Source organism: Saccopteryx bilineata, chromosome 2, assembly GCF_036850765.1.
Source record: "Saccopteryx bilineata isolate mSacBil1 chromosome 2, mSacBil1_pri_phased_curated, whole genome shotgun sequence".
Lineage (NCBI taxonomy): Eukaryota > Metazoa > Chordata > Mammalia > Chiroptera > Emballonuridae > Saccopteryx > Saccopteryx bilineata.
The window spans coordinates 183,891,457-183,916,931 of record NC_089491.1 but is presented as its reverse complement, the minus strand read 5'-3'; the positions used below and the strand labels follow the sequence as shown (position 1 = coordinate 183,916,931).

The 25,475-nt window shown below is 45.2% G+C and overlaps 1 protein-coding gene across 3 annotated transcripts in view; it reads left to right on the top strand.

Annotated features, from left to right (window-relative positions):
• PPM1H (protein phosphatase, Mg2+/Mn2+ dependent 1H) overlaps positions 1-25,475 on the top strand; it is a 372,339-nt gene that overhangs the window by 237,320 nt on the left and 109,544 nt on the right. For 2 of the 3 annotated variants that reach the window (XM_066258890.1, XM_066258889.1), the window contains exon 6: positions 24,821-24,939. The exons of the other annotated variant lie outside the window; for it this stretch is intronic. In XM_066258890.1, the coding sequence (XP_066114987.1) occupies positions 24,821-24,939 (119 nt within the window). The remainder of the gene's footprint in view (positions 1-24,820; positions 24,940-25,475) is intronic. 3 annotated transcript variants of the gene reach the window in all.

Sequence of the window (25,475 nt, the reverse complement as noted above, 5' to 3'; positions counted from 1 at the left end):
AAGTTAGTACGTAGCTAGGAAGTTAACATATTCTTTATTCCTAGATCAAATTAAATTTTATTTTTATGATGTGTGAAGAAATATTTATGATAGAATGGTTGAAACTTCTAGGTCCTTAAAGATTTGATGTGAGCAGCTGTCTGCAGTCTCAGTGCTGTTTAACTTATAGGAATGGCTAATGTTTTTTTGGAGGTAGGGAGGGTTGAGAGCCCTTTGTACACGAACCATTTAGATCTGTGTGGAGAGGAATGTTCTCGTATGCAGCCTGGATTGGGGGGAGTAGAGACCTGGAAGCAGACTACAAGATGATGGATGTGCAGGCTAGTGAATTCTGTCTGGTCTTGCATCCTGACCTCAAATGGCCCTTCCTGCAGCTCTCAGGTTAATGTGAACTTTGTTCCGTAGATTCTTGGGCAAGGTGTGATTAATCAAGCAAGCTTGTGGGTTTCGCTTGTTCACACAGAATGTGGCAGGTGTGTGAGGAAGGGGTCAGGGGCCGTGACTTCGCCCCAGCAGCTAGGACGAGCTGATGATCCTGTAGTCATGAATAAGCCTTGCTCTTCTGTTGCGAGGCTTTTTATTTTTTTTAAATGTTATCAGGGTGATTAAAATAAAACATTTAAGGGTGTCCACCTAGCTAGACAGAATGTTTTAACGGAGTCAAGGCCCAGATCGGACAGTTCTCAGCAGAGTTGACTGCTCTGATGCTGTGGGTGCCAGGAAATCACCCCACCTTTGCTTGATTCAGGTGACAGCCCGGCACGGCTCTCCCAGGGCACTTCTGTAGCCTGTAGGTGTGAGAGTGATGGCTTCCCTTCCATTCGGCTAGACATATTTTAAACTCTGATTTGATTACATTAAGATGTGCTGGTATCATCAGACCTTCAAATAATATACTGCTGTCCTTGTAGATAATCCAACTCTGCAGCTGTTTTTCATCAAAGGCAATAGACAGAAGAAATAGAAGTGGGTTTCAAATACACATTTGATACATACAAGTGCAACATGATCTGAGATGATCTCTTGCAGTGCCCTTGGGAGTGCCCCCTGCCTCCTACACCGTGTCTGGTTCTGTTTGCCCACTGTTTCCCTGGTGCTGGGCTCGGAAAGCTTTCAAAAATTATCATCAAGAAAGTGTATTCTGTAAGCCTGAACTCGCTTTTAAGACAGGAGGCTGTGTTCGGGAGGGTGAGGTGTGGTCAAGACTAAAAGTGACCAACCCACCATCTCAACATCTCACTTAACCTTGAGGACAGGTTGTTCAGTTTGGGAGTCTGGCTTTAGTCACAGGGGAGCAGCCTCACTGCCACTCCACCTTGCTTGATGACTGACTCGGGGGAAAATTCACTCCAATACTCACTTAACCCCCTTTGCAAAACTGCATATGAGTTTTAAAATGTCTAATTAAAAAATAGCAGGCTGGCCTGACTTATGGTGGCGGAGTGGATAAAGCATTGACCTGGAACACTGAGGTCACCGGTTCAAAACCCTGCACTTGTCTGGTCAAGGCACATATGGGAGTTAATGCTTCCTGCTCCTCCCCCCTTTCTCTCTTTCTCTCTTTTTCTCTCTCTCTTGCTCTCTTTCTCACTCTTGTAAGGTATTTTTTCCCCACTGAGAAGGAAGGAACAGGGCTCAGAGCCACCAAGTGTGGTAAGTTCAAAAGGCTTTATTCAGTGCAAAGCGTTCCTCGGACGAGACTCACTGGCCTGGAAGATGGAGGTCAGGAAAATCGCGCACGGAGAGACCGCGTGGGTAAATTTAAAAAGGGGTTCCTCTAGGGAAGTCGGGCTAATATGACGTAGAGAAATCTCACTGGCTGACAGTCAGTCACTTTTTTCCAAGGGGCTCCTGGGAAGTTTCTTTTGGCGTGCTTGGCTGTGGGCGGTCCCAGCCAAAGTTCGCGGGCCTGGGTTCCCCACGTGGCCACCCCTCTATCCACCGACCTTACCTTCCGATCTTTTTGTGTTAATAAGGGGCACCGCTTATTTGTCTGGCTACTTCCTGCTGAATAGGGGCGTTGTGGGGAGGAGGAGATCGGAAGGTGGTGGTTTTGAGGGGTGTCAGGAGGAACATCCATGTTTGGCCATGAGTTGAGAATCTTCGCTGGTGCAGTTCTGTAAGAATTTTTTTAAAAAGAGAGGCAAATATGAGTTATACGCTGATAATTAGAAGAAGATTTAGGTAGGATAGGGGCAGCCCAGGTAAGAATAGGTGGCTGCTATTAGGAGTTAAGCAGGTTGTAAGAGGAGAGATTTTTGCTTAATTTTTCTTGCAGACAGTTCAGATTGAAGCTTCTTTTATCAGGCCAGTCTTACTGAACAGCATTGCTCCCTGCTTCAGCTCACTCTGGTGGGAGGGACAGGAGCAACACGAGGGTCTGCATGGCCCAATTTTTTGGTGAGCCGCAGACGAGTAAGGCCCAGTGGTTCTGACTCCCAGCAATCTTGTATGGGAGCAAGTTTGAGGCGAGAGACATGATAGCAAGGTGTTTGCCCTAGGAGCTTAGCTGCAGTAGGAGTAGTCAGTATTACTGTATGGGGTCCCGTCCATCTGGGCTGTAGGGAGCCAGGCTGGAGCTCCCTTAGAAGAACACTGTCTCCTGGTTGGAGGGGGACCACTGTCTGTGTTTCATCTGGCCCTCCCTATGGGAGGAAGGGTCCGGTCCGCGTGTTCCCTGAGAAGATGGCGAAATAAAGACAGAAAGGAGAGGTATGTGGCAAGAGGAGGGGGGTTGACAGGTAAGCTGTGATTGATTAGGAATGGTCTACCATAAACCAGCTCAAAGGGGCTGAGACCAGTGGGGTTTCTTGGAGTTGCCCTGATTCTGGTGAGTGCTAGGGGAGGAGGTTTGTCTAGGAGAGTCTGGTCTCGATGGAAAGTTTGGTTAGCTGACTCTTCAGGATGCCATGGGCCCTTTCCACCTTACCTGACGATTGAGGGTGATAGGGTATGTGGAGCTTCCAGGTGATGTTGAGAGAGGTGGCAACCTGCTGGACTATTTGGGCAGTGAAGGCCGGGCCATTGTCTGACTGGATGGTAGTCGGCAGTCCAAACCGTGAAATGATGTTTTCAATGAGAATGGAGGCAACAGTGTCTGCTGTCTCTCGAGAAGTTGGAAAGGCTTCTATCCATCCTGAAAAGGTGTCAACAAAAGTTAAGAGATAACGGAGTTTTTTGTGAGGGGGCATATGAGTGAAGTCAATCTGCCAATCCTGGCCTGGCACGTGCCCCCTCAGCTGATGAGTAGGGAAATGGGGGCGGAGTCCCCCTTGTGTAGAGTTTTGGAACAGATAGTGCATGCTGCGTGTACCTTTTCGATAGTCTGCTAGAGGCCTGGGAAGAAAAAGAGTGATTGTAAGAACCGATAGAGAGCTTTTGGCCCTATGTGTAAGGAACAGTAGATATTAGAAAGGAGAGTTTCAGCCTTTCCTTTTGGTAAGGCAATTCTATTTCTGAGAAATAACCATCCCTGGTTGCACACGTCCCCACCCTTTCTGAGGAGGGTCTGTTCTTCCTCAGGAGTGTAGGAAGGTTTCAAGGAGGTGGGGAGAAATATGAGAGGAGAGGGGGAGGCTTCCAGGGTGAGGTTTCGAGCTGTCGCATCGGCCCGAGCATTTCCCAAGGCCACCGTGTCCTGAGAGGTTTGATGGCCCTTACAATGTACCACAGCCACCTCAGCGGGAAGCTATAATGCCTGCAAAAGTTTAGAAATGAGAGTAGCATTGGTTATGGGGGAGCCCCTGGTAGTGAGGAAGCCCCTTTCCTTCCAGAGGGCAGAGTGGCTGTGGGGGATAAGAAAAGCATATTTAAAGTCAGTATATATAGTTACGCGTTTTCCCTGGGCCAGAGGGAGTGCCCGCGTGAGGGCAATCAGCTCTGCTTTCTGGGAGGTGGTGCCCTCTGGCAGCTGTTGAGCTTCTAGGGTGGAGGAGGTGGTGACCACAGCGTAGGCTGCCCGTCGTTGTCCGTCAGGTCCCTGTACAGAACTTCCATCTACAAAGAGTATTAGATCTGGATCTTTTAAAGGAGAATCTGATAATCCATCTCGAGGCCTGTTGAGGAAATTATTAGTTCCGTACAGGAGTGGGTGGGTTCCGGAAGTGTCGTTGCAGCTGGCAGTAGAGTGGCTGGGTTGAGTCTGGGAGAGGGTAAAAGAGTGACTGAAGGGTTTTCAATGAACAGGAGGTGAAATTCTTGTAGGCGGGAAGGACTTAACAAAGAAAGAGATTAGTGTGAAAGGAGGTCAGTGAGCCTGTGGGAGGAGAATACAGTGATGGGTTGAGAAAGGGTGAGCTTAGTAGCCTCCTTGGTGAGTTCAGCTGCTGCGCCCAGTGCCCGGAGGCAGAGCTGCCAGCCTTTGATGGTGGTGTCTAATTGTTTAGAGAGATATGCCATGGGGCGGTATGTAGGCCCCACAGGTTGAGTTAACACACTAACAGCATTACCGTGCTTTTCATCAGTGAAAAGATGGAAGGGGCGTCTGTATTCGGGTAAAGTGAGAGGGGGAGAGGAGTTGAGGGCATCTCAAAGGGTACAGAAAGCCCTTTTGACGGTGTTGGGGGATGTGAGAGGTCCCGTAGGAGTCTCTTTTGCAGCCTCGTAGAGGGGTTTGGCTAAGAGAGCAAAATTGGGAATCCAGTGTTTAAAAAACCTATTAGACCAAGGAAAGAAAGAATCTGATCAGCGGTGGTAGGTGGTTGGAGACTGCGGATGGTCTGAGTTTGATCTAGGGTGAGACCTCGGGTGGTGGGAGTCAAGGCAATGCCCAGATAGACTACAGACTGAGAGTGAAGTTGAGCCTTAGTAGGGGAGACACGATATCCCTTCATGGCAAGAAAGTTAAGAAGGGTAGCTGTGTGTCTTCTTGAGGCAGACAGGGAGGGACTGCAGAGAAGTAGGTCATCTACATATGTAGTACTAGTCTCGAGATCCAAACAGGTGTGGGCTGTCTCTGCACCCCTGGGGCAGGACAGTCCACGTAAGCTGCTGGGCTGCATTAGTGTTCGGATCAGTCCAAGTAAAGGCAAACAGAAAGTAAGAGTCAGGGTGTAGAGGAATGGTAAAGAAGGCATCCTTGAGGTCTAGGACCATGAAGTGAGTGGTGTCTGATGGAATGTGTGACAGTAATGTGTAGGGATTAGGGACTACTGGATGGAGGGGAACTACTGCCTCATTGATTAAGTGTAAGTCTTGTACGAGGCGATAAGGTCCTGAAGATTTTCGAACAGGAAGGATGGGGGTATTGCAGGGAGAGTCCGTGGGGATGAGTAATCCTTGGTTTAAGAGGCAGGTAATTATGAGTTTAAGGCCCTGGCGGTGACTTGCTGAAATAGGGAATTGGGGCCTAGATGGAAATTGGGAGGGATTCTTTAAGCAGATATGTACAGGTGGGTGGTGGGTTGCTACCACAGGGGTAGAAGTGTCCCAGACCTGAGGGTTGACAACATCTGGTGGAATAGGAGGTGTAACCGGGTTAGGGTGATCTGTGGTAGTGGGAGAGTCTTCAGTCAGGAGTGGTAGGAGTAGGTGGGAAGATGTTGTCAGCTGGATAGTGGCTCTGAGACTGTAGAATGTCCCGACCCAGAAGGGGTACAGGGCACGATGGCATGACTAAGAACGAGTGTGAAAAGGGGATTCCGTCCAAACTGCATGTCAGAGGTGGCGTGCGAAGAGGAGAAGAAAGGGTCCCACCCACTCCCATAACCGAGACCTGTGAGGGAACTAGAAGTCCAGAGTATGAAGGCAAAACAGAGAAGGTAGCGCCCGTGTCCACAAGAAATGATATAGACTTACCTGCTACCTGTAGCATCACCGTGGCTCAGAGAGAGTAATGGGGGTCTCCAAGTCCGGGCCGCATCAGTCGTCTGCGAGGCCTGGGAATTCAAATGATGGGCCCGCCTGGCTGGCTTGGCCTCCCATCTGAGCAGTCTGTCCTCCACGTAGAGACGTCAAGGATGAGCCTGCTGCCAAAAGGGGACAATCGCTCCGCCAGTGACCAGGCTGCTTGCACTTAGGGCAGGGCTTAATGGGAGGCCTCGGGCAGGGGCACTGCCGGGACCAATGACCCTCCTTGCTACACTTAACGCAAACTCCTGGTGGGGATCCTCTTGGTGGCCCGGACCTAGGTCGAGCACCCTCTGTGCCTTGCCCTTGTTGCTCTGTCGGCCTTAGAGCTGCCACAAGAGCCTGGGTTTGGAGTGATACCTTCTGCTGCATGCAGGCCCGGCGTTCAGCCTCGGCCTGTTCCTCTCGACTGTTAAAAACCTTAAATGCCATGTTCATCAGGTCTCGGATAGGAGTCTGGGGTCCCTCTTCTGCCTTTTTAAGTTTCCTCCGAATGTCTGGGGCCGATTGGGAAATGAAGTGAGTGGCTAATACAGTGGCCCCGGCATTGGAGGTAATGTCTAAACGAGTGCGGAGGACCATAGCGTCAGTGAGGCGATTTAAGAAGAGAGCCGGATTTTCCTCAAGTCCTTGAGTAATTTCCCTTAATTTGTCATAGTTAACTACCTTTTGTACTGCATCCTGCATGCCAGCTACAAGACATTCAATCATTTGGTCTCGTCATCTCCAACCTGTTTGTTCTGTCTGGTAATTCCAGTTGGGGTCCGTGTCGGGGACCGCCTCTGGGCCCACCGGCATTTGAGGGTTTGAGGCGTGGACCTTATCTGCATGAACTCACGCCGCCATCCGGATTTGGTCCCGTTCATCGAGGGTAAGGGTAGAAGACATAATAACATAGAGATCATGCCAAGTGAGGTCATATGCCTGAGTGAGATATTGGAATTCCTTGGTATAGTTGGTAGAGTAGGAGCCCAAGCACTTTTCAATTGCAGACATATCAGAGAGGGAGAAAGGCACATGAACCCGAACAACTCCTTCTGCTCGGGCCACCTAGCAGAGAGGGCATAGGAGGTTGGCTTCCTCTTGTGGCCTGGAGTGAGATCGGGTGTGAATGCTGACTGGAGAGGAGAGAGAGAGAGCATCATTTGCAGGTGGGGAAGCAGGATCTAGCGAAGAGGGGGGAGGAGTCCGATGGGACCGAGGGAGCCGAGGGAGTCTTGCAGGAGGGGAAGAGAGTTCCTCGGGGGAGTCGGAAAAGGAGGAGAGATCTGAAGCGGAGGGTTTAGCTGAGGTTTCTCTGGCCAAGAGGACGTGCGTTGTAGAGCAACCGACACAGAGTTTAGGACGAGAATGCAGATGCCAAAACCCCTGAATATAAGGGATTTCTGACCACTTTCCAGCCTCCTGGCAATAATTCCATAAATCAGTAAGGATGTTAAAATCGAAAGTCCCTTCCTGAGCCCACCTGGTCTGGTTATCCAGTGGGTATTGTGGCCAGGCTATGCTACAGAAGAAGATTAGTTTCTTCTTTTTCAGGGAACGATCAATGTTTGAGAGATTCCGGATTAGGCACCCCAGGGATGTTTTAGAGTCAGGTTTGGATCCCTTTGCCCCCATGGTCACCCTCAGTTCTTGGAGTGGTCAGACTTGCATATTAGCATCCTAAAAATTCAAGGTCTGGCCACGAACAGAAAAGGTAAAGTGGAAATGCTCCGGACGTCTCCAAAGCAAATGCACTCGGTCGGAAGAGAAGTCCCTGACACAGCTGCAGTTTTGGACAGGGATTCTCGGAGGAAAGAACTGAGGCGGGGGGAGGCTGGAGGTGGGGAACTTACCACACCATGCGCTGAAGTGGGTGGAAGGTCAGAGGTCCTGGTTCTTTCTCGAAGGGAAGGGAGAGAAGAGAGGTCCTTGCAGACTTCTGACTCCTCCCGGGTTTCAGCACCAAAATGTAAGGTATTTTTCCCCGCCGAGAAGGAAGGAACAGGGCTCGGAGCCACCAAGTGTGGTAAGTTCAAAAGGCTTTATTCAGTACACAGTGTTCCTCGGACGAGACTCACTGTCCTGGAAGATGGAGGTCAGGAAAATCGCATACTGAGAGACTACGTGGGTAAATTTAAAAAGGGGTCCCTCTAGGGAAGTCAGGCTAATATGACGTAGAGAAATCTCACTGGCTGACAGTCGCTTTTTTTCCAAGGACTCCTAGGAAGTTTCTTTTGGCGTGCTTGGCTGTGGGCGGTCCCAGCCAAAGTTCAAGGGCCTAGGTTCCCCACATGACCACCCCTTATTATCTACCAGCCTTACAACTCTCCTCTCTAAAAAATGAATAAAAAATAAATAAAGATAATATTTTTTTTAAATGGCAGGCTGAAGTGGTTGACATTTTTCCTTTTTACTGTAGAGCCCATTGATGACACAGGTGTCACAGAAAAGCCAGGAAGTTTGTGGAGTGCTGGCCTGGCATGGCCCAGGGAGGGAGAGGCAGAGCTTCTGTTTGGCTAGCCTGGGAGCACTGCCTGCTCAGGGCAGACTCTGAAGACATTAGCCCCTATAACTGAACCTCACCCCTTCCAGAGCCTTGATTTTTAAAATGAATATAAATGGATGTTTTGTTTATGCCAAGGTTTGGTGGAGTCAAAGGCTTGATATTGAGGCATTATAAACCTACTATGCAGATCTAAGAAAATGGATTCCATGCAGCTGAATGAAATAATTACAAAAATGTGTCCAGAAATTTTCTTCTTTGAATAAATTGTCTTTCTACACAGTTGCTACACATATTTAAAGTGTAGACTCTCTAAAGCCCACAATTCCCCAAACCAACATTTTGAATTAAAGTTATGCATGTAAAGCCAGAGCCGTCTGTCCATAGGGTATTGATTTTGGTGCAAAGCAAGGTAGTATCATGCATCCTTTAAATATATGAAAGTTAAATATGCTTTGAGAGAGGTACATCAGAGTCACCGAGGCTTATTAGGACAAACACTTACTCTATGAAATATTTTTGTTCTTTAGTTCCTTCATCTGTGAAATAGGGTCAATTACAGGCCCTTCACAGGATTAGTAGGAGGATTAATGAATTAACAATTATAATGTACATACAACAGTGCCTAGATCAGAGACAAAATAAAATCTCTTAGATTACAAATCTAACTTCATAGGAAGAACTTTTTAATAGCCATTCTGCCTTCAGGACTACTACTGTGCTTCTGTGGCCTTTTATAAAATTTCTAATTTCCATTTGCATGTACAAGAAGAGGTTGGAGATACACAGGCACGCCCTATTTTGCTGACATGAGTTGTTCCCTCTTCAAATGAATGCCTTTCCTCAGATTTTTACTTAGGATAAAAAACATTAGGCAAATGAATATGGAAACCTTATATATTTTATATAAATGAATAGTTTTTACCCCTTATTCTATACATTAAACTGTTGTAGAATTGACAAAACTAGGCAATTTTGTTTAATATATTCATTTGCATACCAGTTTCCATGCAGCCTCTTTATCATAAGACATAAATTTTATAGTTTTAAAGTTATTTTAGAGGCGCGCTACTTCTCTCTGGTTAATCAGTGTAGTCCAATGTAAAATGTAAACGTGAACCTTTCTTGACATCCTCATAAACCAGACAATTTCATCAGTATTCAATTCTGTAGTAGCTTATATATACAATGTTGGTTCTTATTATTTTGAGAATTTTAATAACAAATTAAGACTGAGAGAATTATTTATGAAAGACTCTAACCCATGTGTATTTAGATCTCAGCCATATCACATTTTTCCTTCTTCCTTTTTTTCTTCCTCTTCTGTTCCTCCTCCTCCTCTTCCTCTTCCTCTTCCTCCTCTTCCTCTTCCTCCTCCTCTTCCTCCTCTCCTCTTCCTCTTCCTCCTCTTCCTCTTCCTCCTCTTCTTCCTCCTCCTCCTCCTCTTCCTCTCCCTCCTCCTCCTTCTCTCCCTCCTCCTCCCCCTCCTCCTCTTCTTCACCCAAACCAAAATATTCTATTTCTGCCTGTAAATCAGGCAGGCAACCTTGGCTCTAGAGAGCCGTCTCATTTGACCATTAGTGATTAACAGTGGTTTGGCTGACATTATTAATTTCATTTCATTTGTGACCTTAGACTTTCTATCACGGTAAATCATCTTGAAGTGGAAGGCTTCCAGTACTTGTATAATCTGACGAGAGTTGTTTTTTTCCTCCTTAAGGGCAAGGAAAAGGATAAATTACTCAATTTAAAAAAAGATTTATGTTAAACACTGAAAACCCTCATTCCAATAACTTCCTTACAAATATTGAGAGGTCTGAACATGTGAAAATGAATGCAGATAAAAGTTTTCTAGTTAGAGGACTTTATAAAATGTCTCCTGTTACAGATTCTGCTCTCTCATTGAACACATGAGTGTTTTTACTTTCCATATTCTGCAGATGGGAATGGAAACTGAAACAACTGCTTTGGCAAAGGGTTTGGCAGTCAGTCCAAAAGCTGAGTAGTCCCACTCCTAGGTACGTACTTAACCATAGTGTATGCAGATGTTCACCGAGAGACTAGAATGTTTACAGCAACACTGTCTGTAACAGCCCAAACTAGACACTGTCTAACTGCCCGTGGAGAGCAGGGTGGGTACATAAGAACTGCAGTGTCACAGGATGGGATGTTGTGCAGCACCAGGAATGAACGAGTTGTAACTACACACAGGCTTCATATCCAGCAAAGGTGGCTGCCTATAGGACTCCCTAGGAAATGGAGAGGTGGGCAGAACCAATCTGGAAGTTAGGGTAGTGCTTCCCTTTGGGGAGCAGCAGTGGTTGGACAGGATCCTGACCCCAGGGTGCTGGTAATGGTCTGTCTCTCAGTCTGATGCCAGTTGCATGGGTATGTTCAATTTGTGAAAATTATCACCCTATACACATATGATACAAGCACTTTACTGTGTATATATATATATATATTTTTCATTGAAAAGTTTTAATAAAATGTGCTTTCACTTTCTTTAGCAGTATATTACCCTTTGCAGAAAGGGCCCTCCTCGGTTCCTTGCAAGAGCCTAAGGTGACGTGGCAGGACAGGTTCTTTGGGAAGCCACACCCCTGTGCCACTCCGCCCCACACTGTCCCCTCCACAGAGCAGCTGCCGGGACTCCTTCACACACCTGCCACTTCCTGCTTCCTTGCTTCTGCTGCTGTGAGCCTTCCTTTCTCTCCCCCATTGCTGTGAGAGCTCAGACCAGAGGGGCCTCTTCCTTTTAGTCTGAATTCAGAGCCCCAGCACCTGCCACACCCTGCAGGAGCTCCTGTGTTAGCTGCACAAAGTCCTTTGGCTAGATACCCCAAAACCTGGGACAGCCTCCTCATTGGCTGAACCCACTCACTGGCAAGCTGACAACAAAGGCAGCAGAAAACAAAATGTATTAGAAGGAGGAAGCATTTTATATACCCCAGCACGTAATTTTGAATAGGCTCCAGACTCATCTTCCCCATGTTCATAGGAAGCCCTGTGTTCAGTCACCTCCCATAACCTTGACATACATGTCCCTGCTGGCGCCCGGGGTCCTGCTTCCACTCCCCTTTTCTCTCTGCCTTGCCAACTGCTCAGAGCTCTTCCCTGTCCCAGGAGGGTGGGGCTGAGGTCTGTGCGCTCTGCAGTGGAACACACCTGACTTAAGGCTTCTCACCCACTCTGCTTCCTAGAGGGTTCCAAAAGGCGTCTCTTCTCCCAGCTCGTTCCCCTCCTCTCATGCTTCAGACCCTCCGCAACCCAGAGACCCTTATTGGAGTGGGATGTTGATTCACAGTGAGGAGTTCACCTCTCTCCCCTTCCTGTGAGGCTGGTCCCTTGAGGCTGGTTCTGCCCAGGATGAGAGAGAACAGTGGTCAGAATAAGACACGCAGTCCAACCACCCCCTCCCTGGTGTCCAGCCACTGCTCGGTATAGCAGTGTCCTCCAGTATCCTTTCTGGAGAGATGTCCCTTCTTGTTACTGGTAGATGTAATCATGTCTGGAAATTTGTTCTCATTAGCTGCCCAGACACTAAATGACAAGGAAATGTCCTAGCCTCTTTTTAGTAACCATCTGCTCTCAGAATCCTTAAGAGACTCATGGTGACCTACCTTAGGTTTGGCCAGGGCAGCAGCTACCAAGATTTTTGCCCAGGTGCTATTTGTGGTCTACACGCTGGGTGTACTTCTCACCCCGCCCCTCGACAGCGTTCTGTTATATATCCTTGAGGAAAGCCTCAAAATTTTGGACAAAAATGAAGGTACAAAAAGTGGTACATTTTTTTTCCATATGGGGTATGCCGGCACACTTTAAGTTAGATTTTAATATAAAATATGTTCCTATGTTCCTATAATAGTTGGCATGCTTCTTAGTAAAAAGTAGAAATAGCACTATTTAGATAGTCTTAAGAGTCATGAAATGTCATGAGGTTTTAAATGGTGTAACTGCACTCCACCACACACATGTGGTTTTACAAGAAGGGATCTCTAAAATTATAAAAAGTTAGCTAAATCCAAAATATAGTCATTTGTGTGCACGTTTGTTTTTGTGTGCCATGGACCTTAGTTGTAACTTTTTCAAAAAATTGAAAGCTACATCGTATTATTTTATCATGCTTAAATCAACAAAAACAATTGTCAGGGTGTGCTGTGGTCATTTGTTTCAGCAAATACTTATTTACTGTGTTAGGTGCTGTGCCAGGCACTAGGGTGTAGCTGAGGGGTTTTTTTTATATAAAATTTTATTTATTTTTTACAGAGACAGAGAGTGAGTCAGAGAGAGGGACAGACAGGACAGGGACAGACAGACAGGAACGGAGAGATGAGAAGCATCAATCATTAGTTTTTCATTGCGCATTGCAACACCTTAGTTGTTCATTCATTGCTTTCTCATATGTGCCTTGACCGCGGGCCTTCAACAGGCAAAGTAACCCCTTGCTGGAGCCAGCGACCTTGGGCTCAAGCTGGTGGAATTTTTGCTCAAACCAGATGAGCCCGCACTCAAGCTGGTGACCTCGAGGTCTCGAACCTATGTCCTCTGCATCCCAGTCTGACGCTCTATCCACTGCGCCACCGCCTGGTCAGGCTGTAGCTGAGGTTTTAAAAATAACACGTATTTAAGAATAGCTGATATTACTTGCATCACCATGAAGATGTGTCTATAACATATTTATCTCCTAATAGCATCATTGAAGAGGAAAAGATAAAATATATCCAGCATGTTAGGTAAATAAGCAGTCTTTAGGAGAGTGTCCAGAGGTTTTTCTTGCTCCTTTCTTAGATTTTCATCCTAGTTAAGTCCACATTTTTCACAAGCCAACATCCCTATGAAATGTACTTTGGGAAGGGGCTGTCGTCCTGTGTTTATATTTATGAGCTGCCCAGGTATGAGCAGTGGGGTAAAACATGCCAAGATTGTCCATGAATCTTACAAGTTTGCAGTTAGGAAATCACTGGGTTTTATGGCTGAAAAAACTGAACAAACTCCTGCTTCCACCTTTTACAGACTTGAAACTTTGAATAGGTTGCTTGCATTGAATTAGAAATAAAATCATTTATGACCTTGGAGATTCCAAAACGCTGACTTGAGCAGTTCTTCCAGCGGTGTGGAGTAGCCCTGATGAGTTAACACTAACCAGGCGCACCCCTGATGCCAGGCAGACCCTGAGTAGCCCGTTCTGAGTTCCCAGGTTGTTGATTTTTTTTCCTCCTTTTTGCAGTTGAATTCTAGTTCCAAGGCTTTATGATCAGAAAATATGCTTGGTACAACTTTGATTTTTCTGAATTTGCTGATGTTGTTTTTGTGGCCCAACATATGGTCAGTTCTTGAGAATGATCCATGTACACTGGAGAAAAATGTATACTCAGTCACTTTGGGATGAAATGTCCTGTAGATGTCTATCATATCCAGGTGCTCTAGTGTTTTGTTTAAGGCCACTATGTCTTTGTTGATTCTCTGTTTGGATGACTGATCTAGAGCCGTCAGCGGTGTATTGAGGTCTCCAAGTATGATTGTATTTTTGTCAGTTTTTGTTTTAAGGTCAATAAGTAGCTGTCTTATATATTTTGGTGCTCCTTGGTTTGGTGCATATATATTAAGAATTGTTATGTCTTCTTGATTCATTGTCCCCTTAGCCATTATGAAATGGCCATTTTTGTCTCTGAGTACTTTTGTTGTCTTGTAGTCAGCATTATCAGATATGAGTATTGCTACGCCTGCTTTTTTTTGGATGTTATTTGCTTGGAGTATTGTTTTCCAGCCTTTCACTTTGAATTTGTTTTTATCCTTGTTACATAGATGAGTGTCCTGTAGGCAGCATACAGTTGGATTTTCTTTTTTAATCCATTCTGCTACTCTGTGTCTTTTTATTGGTGAGTTTAATCCGTTTACATTTAGTGTAATTATTGACACTTGTGAGTTCCCTATTGCCATTTTATATCTTGCTTTCTGTTAGTTTTGTGTCTTGTTTGATCCTTCTCTTTCGTTTTTCTATCTTTTGTTTTCATTTGGTTGTATTCCATACATCTTTCCACTGTTGCTATCTTTTTTATCTCACGTGCTTCTGTGGTGGTTTTTTCAATGGTGGTTACCTTTAAGTAATGAAAAGGGTTCCTACCCTGTTCATTGTAGCACACTATTTTGTGAGTACTTTTGCACTCCATCGTCCTTTGCTACTGTTAATCTCCATCCTCTCCCCCCTTTCTTTTTGTTGTTGTCACAGTTTAAATTTGGTTTTATTGTGTTCTTCTTGGAGCTTTTACTTGTGACTTTATTTTTTTTTTGTTCTTTGTATCTGATTGGAGAACCCCCTTTAGTAATTCCTGGAGTGGGGGTTTTCTGATGATAAATTCCCTCATCTTTTCTGTATCTGTGAATGTTTTTATTTCTCCCTCATATTTGAAGGATAGCTTTGATGGGTATAGTATTTGTGGTTGAAAGTTCCTCTCTTTCAGGACTTTAAATATTGGGGTCCACTCTCTTCTAGCTTGTAGAGTTTCTGCTGAGAAATCTGATGATAATCTAATGGGCCTTCCTTTATATGTTGTATTCTTCTTTTCCCTGGCTGCCTTGAGAATTTTTTCTTTGCCATTGGTTTGTGCCAATTTCATTATGATGTGCCTTGGAGTAGGTTTGTTGGGGTTAAGAAAACTCGGAGTTCTGTTTGCTTCATGAATTTGAGGCTTTAGTTCTTTCCACAGGCTTGGGAAATTCTCATCTATTCTTTGTTTCAGTATGTTCTCTCTCTTCTCCCTCTGATATACCTATTATTCTTATGTTATTCTTTCTGATGGAGTCAGATAATTCTTGTAGGGCTATCTCATTTGTTTAAATTTTTGAGTCTCTTTCTTCCTCTCTCTGTTGTGCCTCAAGTTGCTTGTCTTCTATTTCACTAATCCTCTCTTCTATCTGGCCTGTTCTATTAGCCAAGCTTGTTACCTCGTTTTTCAGCTCGTGAATTGAGTTTTTCATCTCTGTTTGATTTGTTTTTATAGTTTCAATTTCCTTGGACATATATTCTTTGTGTTCATTGAGTTGTTTTCTGAGCTCCCTAAATTGTCTTTCTGTGTTTTCTTGTATATCTCGGAGGATTTTTAGGATTTCTATCTTGAATTCTCTGTCATTTAGCTCCAAGGTTTCCAATATATTAAATTTTTTCTCCATAGATTTTTCCTCATCTATCTGTGTTACCTCTCTTTCTTTTGTATCCATGATATTCGATTTTCTCTTCCTTAATGGCTTCTGAGGGTGGTTTTGTTGATAGTATTAATGAGATTTAATAAAAAATAAAAAGTTAAAAAAATAAAAAATCGAAAAAAGTTGTTTTTTTAAAATTAATAATGAAATAAAGAAAAATAAAATTAAATTAAAATTAAATAAAAGGAAATTATTTCCCCCCTCCTTTTTTCCTCTCCTCTCCTCTCCCCTCTTTCTTGAGAACATCTTGTGGTGAACTGTGAATTATATTGTATTTAACAGAACAAACAATGCCTGTAATGGAGGGCCTGAATTGGGGAAAAGTAATAAAGGGGCAAGAAAAAAAATAATTAAAAAAATAAATAAATAAAAAATAAAAAAAGGGGGGGTATGGACCCACAAAAAGCCAATAATGAAAAAATTTGGATCAAGAATAAAATGATTTGCATTTAGGTGTTGGTTGACTAAGAGTTATGATGAGAGGAGTAAAAGGGAAACAGGAAAATGGGGGGACAAATTAAAAAATTACTATTGTATTTAGTGGAACAAGAGCTTGATAAAATGGAGAGCCAGGGATAGGAGCACTGCTAGTGAGTTAAAAAGGTGAAGTAAAAACCCCCCAAAATGCCACAAACATAAGTTTGAGTCCCAGATAAAATAATTTGTTCATTATTGAGGTTTGAATGAGAGGAGACATAAAGGAGAAAGGAAGAAACTAATATATAGGGAGAAAAGAAAGAGAGAGAGAGAAAAAAAAGAGGGAACCACTAAAAGAAGAAAAAAGAGGAGAGAGAGAGAGTGTTAAGGGTTTTGGAGTGCAACCCTCATAGAGAGAAAGGAAGAGGAAAGAAAAGATAATGGGAGATGTAACACTTATGGGTAGTGTAGTTCAAGGAGAGGAGAGAGTAAGACCAGTAGAGAGTTAAACGACCAAATTGGAGGAGGAAAAAAAAAAATCAAGGATGAAGATAAGAGAAACAAACGAACAAATATAATAAAATGGATAGGTTATAAAGTCTGCGGATTATTCTTGATTTTGAGAGGTTATTTTCTTGCTTTTTCTTTTCTCTCCCTCTTCCTGGTCGGTGACTCTGTACCCTGGGTTCTGCCCCTTTGGCACGCTCAGGTAGAGGTTTGCAGTTGATAAGTCTCTATGGCGATGTCTCATTGGCAGTCGGGGCTCATTAGCATTTATAGGCTCCACCAGTGAGAGAGTCCGTGTTCCTGGAGCCTCTCTCCTAGTCTTTCCTTCCTCAATTAGTAGCCTGATAATCCAGCTATGGGGTTGCTGCTGCCTCTGCCTGGATAGTAAGAGGCTGAAAGAGCTGGCAACTCCCCACTCTATTCCCACGCAGCACAGGGCTCTGGGTAAGGCTCAGTCAGTCAGAGCCGCTAGCATAATCAGCCGGGGCTTCCGCCCACTCAAAGACCTCTGGCTCTGCCACTCTGTCCGGTAACACAGGTGGGCACCCACTCCTGGGGCGCTTGGAGGAAACGCTTGTTCACTATCTGTGCGCGCAGACCAGGATGTTAGACCGGAAGTCTCGCCCTCTGAGTGAAACCTCCTGCCCGCACTGAAAAGTTCCAGTTGGAACTTGGCTCTCGCTCCATCCCCATGTGTGACTTTTTCAAGGTGCTGGGGCGGCCTGAGACTCCGCCCTCGGCCCACACAAAGGCCCCCGACTCTGCCCCTCCGTGGGACAACACAGGCTCCCACTCCCGAGGTGCTGGGAGGAGTCTCCTGCCCACTCTCCATGCACGCAGACCAGGATGTGAGGCCGGAGTCTTGCCCTCGGAGTGAAACCTCCCGCCCACACTGAAAAGTTCCAGTGTTGGAATTAGCTCTCGCTTCCTCCCCGTGTGTGGCTCTCCCAGGGTGCTGGGGGGGCCCGGAGGCTTTCGGCCCAAACAAAGGCCTCTGACTCTGCCTCTCTGTGGAGTAACACGGGCGCACCCTCCCGGGGTCTGCACGCGCCGACCAGGAGATCAGGTAAAATGGCTGCCCCGCTTGTCTTTCTTTGTCTGGGTTTGGCGCTACTGTTAGCTGTAATGCCCGGGTTGTCACAGGAACAGTTTTTCCTCGGCTTGGATCTACGTGCCACAGCCTGGTTCGGCCGTTTGTGCCGCGGCCTGGATCTATTCACCCCCTTTGCCCGCCTTAGTTTCTATATTCTTAGTTTCCAGTGAAAACCGCCATGTTTAGGTTAGTGAGGAAGGCGGAGCATTTCTTACTCCCTATTTCCTTCGGGGTTTGGTTATATATTTAGCCAATTTTTCGCTCGATCATAACTTTGGGTGTATTGCAAAACATCTGGAGGCTCCAAGGATAGGTTTTTCTGTTTCTGGTTGAAGATCTTGTTGAGGTTTGGGGGAGATTTATCGGTATTGCTTCCTACCCCGCCATTACTCTGACGTCATCTCCCAGGTTGTTGAGAGCAGACGCCTCTCCGCTGGCGTGGGGAGCCGCTGCTGCAGCGCGCCCTGCACTGCCCCTGCCCGGGTTGGGCCGTTAGCATTCCTTCTGATGATTGGAATGAGAAGGGACAACAAAGCTCCTCTCAATAGCTTCCTAAAACCTAGTTAAGAACTGGGTTCTCAAAAAATAATTTTTTTTTTAAAAGGAATTCATGTTCAATGGTAGAAATATACATGACCAGGGGTAAGCTAAGAAAACTATCATAACATTTTATAATATTTGGAAGCATTTGAGTGTAGGTCCATGTATCAAGCCCTTCATATGGGGAAGCCATCCTCCCCCACCCCCCCCAGTGCTGAATGTGGAGAAACGGCCTTTGTTAGGAGTATTGAGGTTAGAGGAATGGGGCCCGGATCTGATGGGATTAGCATCCGGGGCAGGAGAGGCACCAGAGTTGGATTTCTCCCTTCCTGAGAGCACAGAGGATAGTCCGTGGGGAAGGGGCTGACTGTGTGCAAGCCAGGAAGAGCCTTCACCGGCAGCCCGCCTGCTGGCACCTGGCTCTTGGACTTCTCAGCCTCCAGGACTGTGAGAAATAAATTTCTGTTTTTTAAACCCTTCATTATTTTCAAATAAACAGTCCCGCTGCCGAAGACAGTCCATATATGTAAACTTTACTTAAGTATCGCCCAAAAGGATACACTAATGAGAAGTGCGCTTTCCTCTGCAAACCAACCTGTGTGTCCCGTTATATTTTTCATTATTCATCTCATTTTTCATTAATCAACCACCTATTTTCTCTCCTTTTTACTTAGCTCTTGAGTTTTTTTTTTTCTTTTTTTCCTTTAACACCAGTCACTCCATCAGGTCTGACAAATGCAACAGTCACGAGTATGGAAGTGCTCGTAAGAAGGAGGGTTGTGATTAGGATGTGGTTGGTGATTTTAACAACTAGTAAAACTATGTCAGAGGTACACAAAAATACACAAATTCTGTGGCGGGCCATGACTAACAGAAAGTGTGTCATGCAGCCTGTGAACTGTGCTGTGGCAATTAGCAGGACAGGAAGAAGAACTCTAACGATAGGAAAATCTAAGAGGCTGGGTGACATCGATGTTCGTGGGGGCTAAATATTACAGTATTTCCTCAGAGCTAAGATGCCTTTGTTTTATTTTCTGATATATCTGAGGCTGGGCCATTTTACAATTGATCATTGCTGTCAGCCAGATGGCAGGCATGATGTGGGTGTCATGGATGTCATCTCTTGGGCATGTGCAGACATCAAAGAAGCAGCACCATACTTGTGGGGATGGGAGTCCAGCTGCTTAGAAGAAACCCTGCAGACAGAAAACGAAGCACTCTTTGAACCTTTTTCAGATCCAGCTAGTTGCACTGGCTCAGGCAGGTGTGAGTCAAACTTGTTCGGCTGCATTCCTGACTTGTGAGTCAGAAGTAAGCAGGCTCTAGATAATTGCAAAGCTGACTTAAGAACTTCACACCCCTGGCTTTGATGCTTGTAGTTCTTTTGTGAATTATTTAAGAAATGCTGCATCATCAATGCGCCCCTGGAACACAGGCCACTATTGTGTGGGAAAGCATGAACATGAATGATTCAGAGCTGACAACTGACGAGAGTTGTTGGATTCTAAATGTGAAAAAGTTTTGGAAAACCTAAGCCAATATACTTCACTTTTATATTCCTTTTCAAAATATACACACTAGTGATAAATAATAAAGGTTTGTCTAAGTCTAAAGGAGCTCTTTTAAAAAGAATCAAATAAAAATCTGAAGTAGTAGGAAAGATTGTACCTCGTTTAATGGGCAGCACTTTCCCCCTTAGAGGTAATAAAATCATGGTGCAGTGAATAAAGGACATCCTGACTTGAGGAAATACAGCAGCCTTTTGTCATCGTGGGAGCCGTTGAGAGCCTGAAAGGCTGCAGATGTCACAGCATTTAAGGCCCCGTGAGCCTGCTCATCCTCAGAGGGAGAGGCGAGGCGGCCCCTGCGGACAGCAGAGGCGTTCCAGCTGCCCGCGGACACCTGCTCCGCAGGTCTTCCTGTCTGGCTGCCTGTGCACCTGTCTGGGCGAAAAGGGCATTAGGGCACCTGGAGAGGGCACATTGAAGGGCCCACTCATTCTCCTGTTCGGAGGCAGAGCACCTGGAACTCGGCACATTTACTCTTCTTAGTCGCTGGGGTTGGTGAAGAAATGTACTTAGGGATGACCTTTACATCCTAACGTGTGTGCTAATGTATCTATGTTTACAATCATGCGTGCCGTGATTTATAATCATTTATATAGCCGTTCCTCGGCGTCTCTGAGGGACATTTGTTCCAGGATCAACACGGATGCTCGGGTCCCTTATATAATATAACGACATAGAATGATGTGGACAGTTGGCATCTGCAGATACAGAGAACTGACTGTATATATCCATGTCTTATATAGAGATCTGTGTATATATGACATGATTCACATAAGCTGTCACACTCACATACATATATTGTTTGATAACCTGCTTTTTACAAATATATTACCTCTTTCTGTGTCATTACATAATCTTTATAGCTTTGTTGTAATGACAGCATAGGATTCTTTTGTGTGGATTTACACTAGTTTATTTAATTATCCATATTATTAAATGAGTTACTTGTTGTAAAATAATGTCAGGAGCATCACTGTGGCCAGCCCTGTGCAAATCTGTAGTTAAGCTGAATCCTCATAAGTATCTCTTTGAGACTGAGATTTTGTTTAGTCTACGAGCAACAAAATCACAGGCCTGTGTTGCCCCCCCTATTGTTTTTTTTGCAAATGTGTGTATGGGTTAGTTAAAGGACCCACATAAGGGTTAGGGTGGGGGTGTGGGTATATTGTAATATTAAACTCAGGCTTTAGGAACCACCCACTTCTGGCTAATAACCTTGGACTTGGTGTCTTAACCTCTCTGGCCCTTAGTTTCCCATTTGTAAATGCTTTGTAGGGTTGTTGGGGTAGTAAAACAAGGCATATCAAGTGTCCGGTACATAGTAACCCCTATATCGGTGCTAGTCCAGCTTGGGAGCTAGGGGGTGAGACAAAACTCCATGCTGACACAGTCCCAAGGTTCTGAGGTGATAAGGGTACCTAATGGATGCTACTCTTTAGTGACTTCCTGTGCCTCTGCTCCTTAGTTCTTTTTTTTTATAAATAAATTTTTATTATAATGGGGTGACATCAATAAATCAGGGTACATATATTCAAAGAAAACATTTCCAGGTTATCTTGTCATTTAATTCTGTTGCATACCCATCACCCAAAGAGAGATCGTCCTCCGTCACCCTCTATCCAGTTTTCTTTGTACCCCTCCCCCTCTCCCTCCCCCTCCCCCTCCCCTCCCCCTCCTTCCCTCCCCCCACCCCCCGTAACCACCCCACTCCTGTCCATGTCTCTTAGTCTCGTTTTTATGTCCCACCAATGTATGGAATCCTGCAGTTCTTGTTTTTTTATGATTCACTTATTTCACTCCGCATACTGTTATCAAGATTCCACCATTCTGCTGTAAGTGATCCAATGTCATCATTTCTTCTAGCTGAATAGTATACCATGGTGTATATGTGCCCCATCTTCTTTATCCAGTCTTCTATTTTTTTTTACAGTGATTAAAAGCCTTTAAGCAAACTCTTGGCCAATACAGCAAGAATCCATAAAAGAGTAGTGTCCTTAACATGTTCACCAAGTCCAAGTTGGCCCCATCACCATGCCAAATCCCTGAAAAATGCAACCCAACCACAGTTCAGTCTATTAGGAGCTGTCACAGGGAGCAGGAGTCGAGAAAAGACCACATCCAGAAAAAGTCCTCATGGTGCTGGAATTGTTGTCACCATTCTATACTTTGCAGCTCATGTCCAAGTCCCAATGACCGCTGCTTCTAGCTGGTAATGATTCAGGTAGACTGGAAAAGCCATTTGCAGCATGCATGGATATGGAGCTTCTGTTCTGCTCTGCCTGGAGAGATGAGACCAGGTTGCTCTTCCCTGGAGCTCTGCGACTGTGGCATGGTAAAGAGAACCTTGGGATACACTAAGCTGGGTGGCAAAGGTAGATTCATAATAGAAGTTGGCAAAAGGGGGAAAGAGAGCTCTAAATTAGGAGTAGGTCCCAGGCTGAAATATGAGTGGGGCATTGAGGTAGGAGGGATAAAGGAAACACTATATATTAAGCAAAGCAGCAGAAAATAGGACTATCAACACCCACAACAGAGATCTTTGAGGGAAGAATAAAAAACCTGACTATTCAGGCAAAACATAGTTAAGTGGCCCTTGTGCAAATGAGATCAGTTTACCTGCTTCTCTGAAGAAACACCCCAGGCTCATCCACAGTGTCGTAGATGGGGCCAACGGCCCTGGGCACCTTCAGCCTTCAATGGCAAACCCCAGCATTCTGGGCAAGGTTAGGTCATAGGTGGCTGGAGCAGGGCTGGAAGAGACTGAACCCTCCCTTAGAGGACCAAGGGGGAAGCCTACCTTCCAGTGTCCCTGTTTCCTCACAGCAGAGGCGTGTAAGCCTGGCAGACTTTAGCTCAATGACCTTCCTTTCCACTATTGAAGCAGGACCCAAATGGCATCCTATGAGACCTCTTTGGGTTCTGAGGTGATAAGGGTACCTAATGGATGCTACTCTTTAGTGACTTCCTGTGCCTCTGCTCCTTAGTTCTTTATGGGTGGACAAATGTAGAGGAGAAATAATAGCATGTACTCTGTAAGCACAGCTGGCTTCATGGGCGTGTGACTTGTGCAGTTGCACAGGGCTCTAGGCTTCGCTTAATGCTCTGCTGTTACTGTCCTGAAACTCTTTATTTTGAACAGAGGCTCCATATTTTCATTTTGCTCTGGGCCCCACAAATGATATAGCCAGTAAGGTTGTCAGAAGGGTGAACTGAGAAGTGACAAAGCACTTAGTTAGTATCATCCTCAGGATGTAATAGGACTCAATAATTATTAAGTGAATATAATTGTTCTGTGAAAAGAGACAACCATGGTAAGTGCGTTAGAGATATCATTTCATTATTAAAAGTGTGAAATAAATATATAATTAATCTCATTGTACAGATTAAAAAAAGTTGAGGCCGGAAAAGTTAAATCACCCCCTAAAATTACACGGCTTATAAATGATAAATGCAGAGCTTGGATTCAGACCCAGGTCCCTCTCACCCAAAGCCCACACCATTGACCTGCCCTATTAAACATTAGTTCCCTTCCTTCCCAGAGAACCTCTCTGTTTAAGAGTCCCAGGGTTTAAGCATCCTTGATCTCACCAGCAACCCAGCCTCACCCTTAGAAGAGGTTTCAGTGTCCCTCAACAAGGACCCAGGGTGTTTATCAGACCTGGAACCTGTGGGGGCTGCAGCAGACAGTAAGGACCCTTGCTCCTGTCCTGCCTGTCACGTCCCTGAGCCTGCTCAAGATCACTGGCTCTAAGCTCCATTATCCGGCCAAATCTGACCAGCCTGGTGACAGTTCAGCTTGCTTCCTTTTATTCATGATATGCTTAGCTCCGGATGACAGATGCTCAACAAAGACCTCCAAAACCATTTTGAGAATCAGCAGATCTGTGGTGTCAGGTCCTGGGAAAGGGACTGGTGGGAGACGCCTGTTTCCATTGGACTGAGGTTAGGGCCACTTGTCCTATAGCAGGAATCCCTTGCTTTCCTGCAGAGCCAGGCTGCGGGTTGCTCTGCCCACTCTTTTCCTTGCCAGAAAGAGAAAAAGAATATTCGTTTCACCATGATGCTACTAGCAGGCCTATGGTTTGGTATGAGGAAGTTCAGGTTTTCTTACAGTGTGTGTCTTCTGAGCAGGGAAGTTCACACTAAGCATTTCATCTTTTCCATAGCTGGATCTGAATTTTGAACATGACAATGCGACTGTTTGTTGTGTCAAAGCAATTCCCTCAGTGGCTGTTTGCTCAATACTTTTGTAGTGTGAACAGGGATTTGGGGGAGGGGAAGAAGCCATCTGCTGTGGAATAGTCTTCCAATTACATGATCAAATTACTGCAGTGCAAAATGGGGGGCATCCAACAGAAAATTCTGTCTGGTGTAGCTAGCCCCAGCCCACTCACTTAGGCCATTGTGTTGATGTGGAGACTCACAGGTTTCAAAGGCAAGGCCATGGTAACTAGGAGTGTGAGCAAGAAGACAGCAAGGAAAGCCAAGGAAGAGAGTCAGAGTGAACTGTGGCCTCACCAGCATGCCAGCCAGAAAGTGAAACCATCTTGAATTTGAATTAGACAGTTAACCTTGGGAGAAACTGTCTTTTCACTTGGGTGATATATGTCTTTGGTTTCAATTAATTTTTCTTCTTTTTTTGTGTGTGTGTGAGAGAGAGAGAGAGAGAGACAGAGAGGAAGGGAGAGAGAGATGAGAAGCATTAGTTCTTTGTGACACTTTAGTTGTTAATTGATTGCTTTCTCATGTGCCTTGACGGGGGGGGGGGGGTACAGCAGACTGAGTGACAGTGGGGTCATGTTTCTGATCCCACATTCAAGCCAGATGAGCCTGCGCTCAAGCCGGCGACCTCAGGGTTTCGAACCTGGGTCCTCAGCATCCCAGGTCGACAGGCTATCCACTGCACCACCACCTGGTCAGGCTCAATTAGTTTTTCATATCAAATGAAAAAGTTACAGCTTTTAATAAGTTAAGTCTGTGGTTTTTATTTACATTGAGACTCTTAAATCTATTTATTTTCCTTAAAATATAAGAATAATATTTTTGTTGTTTTGAAATATGGCCTGTCTTGATTTGCAAAACATCCTAGAGTCTTATTTTTTCCCTTTAAATCTGTGTGTGGGTTTTTTTTGTTTGTTTTTTTCTTTTTGCTATTAGGCATTCATGCAGCCTCACTTGCTGGGAAATGAATTCACACATTTGGAGTTTCCAAGGAGAGTGCAGAGAAAGGAACTTGGAAAGAAGATGCTCTACAGGGACTTTAATATGACAGGCTGGTAAGAACATGCCTCCCTCTCCCCTGTGCCGAGCTGTGTGGAAAGAAAGTATCACCACCTTAACCAGCCACTTATGCGATTTGAGTCAGGATGTGCACCAGCCACCCAGGCCTGTGGGCCAGGGCCAGGGCGACGCAGCCTCTGTTGTTGGCGCCTGGGCACAGTTCTCAAGTCACCAGGCTGGTTGCCTACCTGCCTCTCTGAGGTTCTCCTTGGGGCCACGAGAGCACACAAAGCTGACATAATTCCTCACCTGACACACAGCAGGCTTTTGGGGGCTTTGAAAACACATTAAACTTGTTTTTTTAGGCCAGGGGCTTGAAGGAGTGGACCAAAGGTTAATTGGGCCAGACTGACTTAGATTTGAACCCTATTTCTCACCTTTCTAAATGGGTAAAGTTGCATAAACAACTTCACCCCCGTGAGCCCAATTTTCTATGGATCTAGTGAAAAAATACATACTCTTCAAAGGGTCATTATAAGGACTAGAAGTAATGAGCTATCATTGTTTTATCACATTCAAAATGAAATAAGCG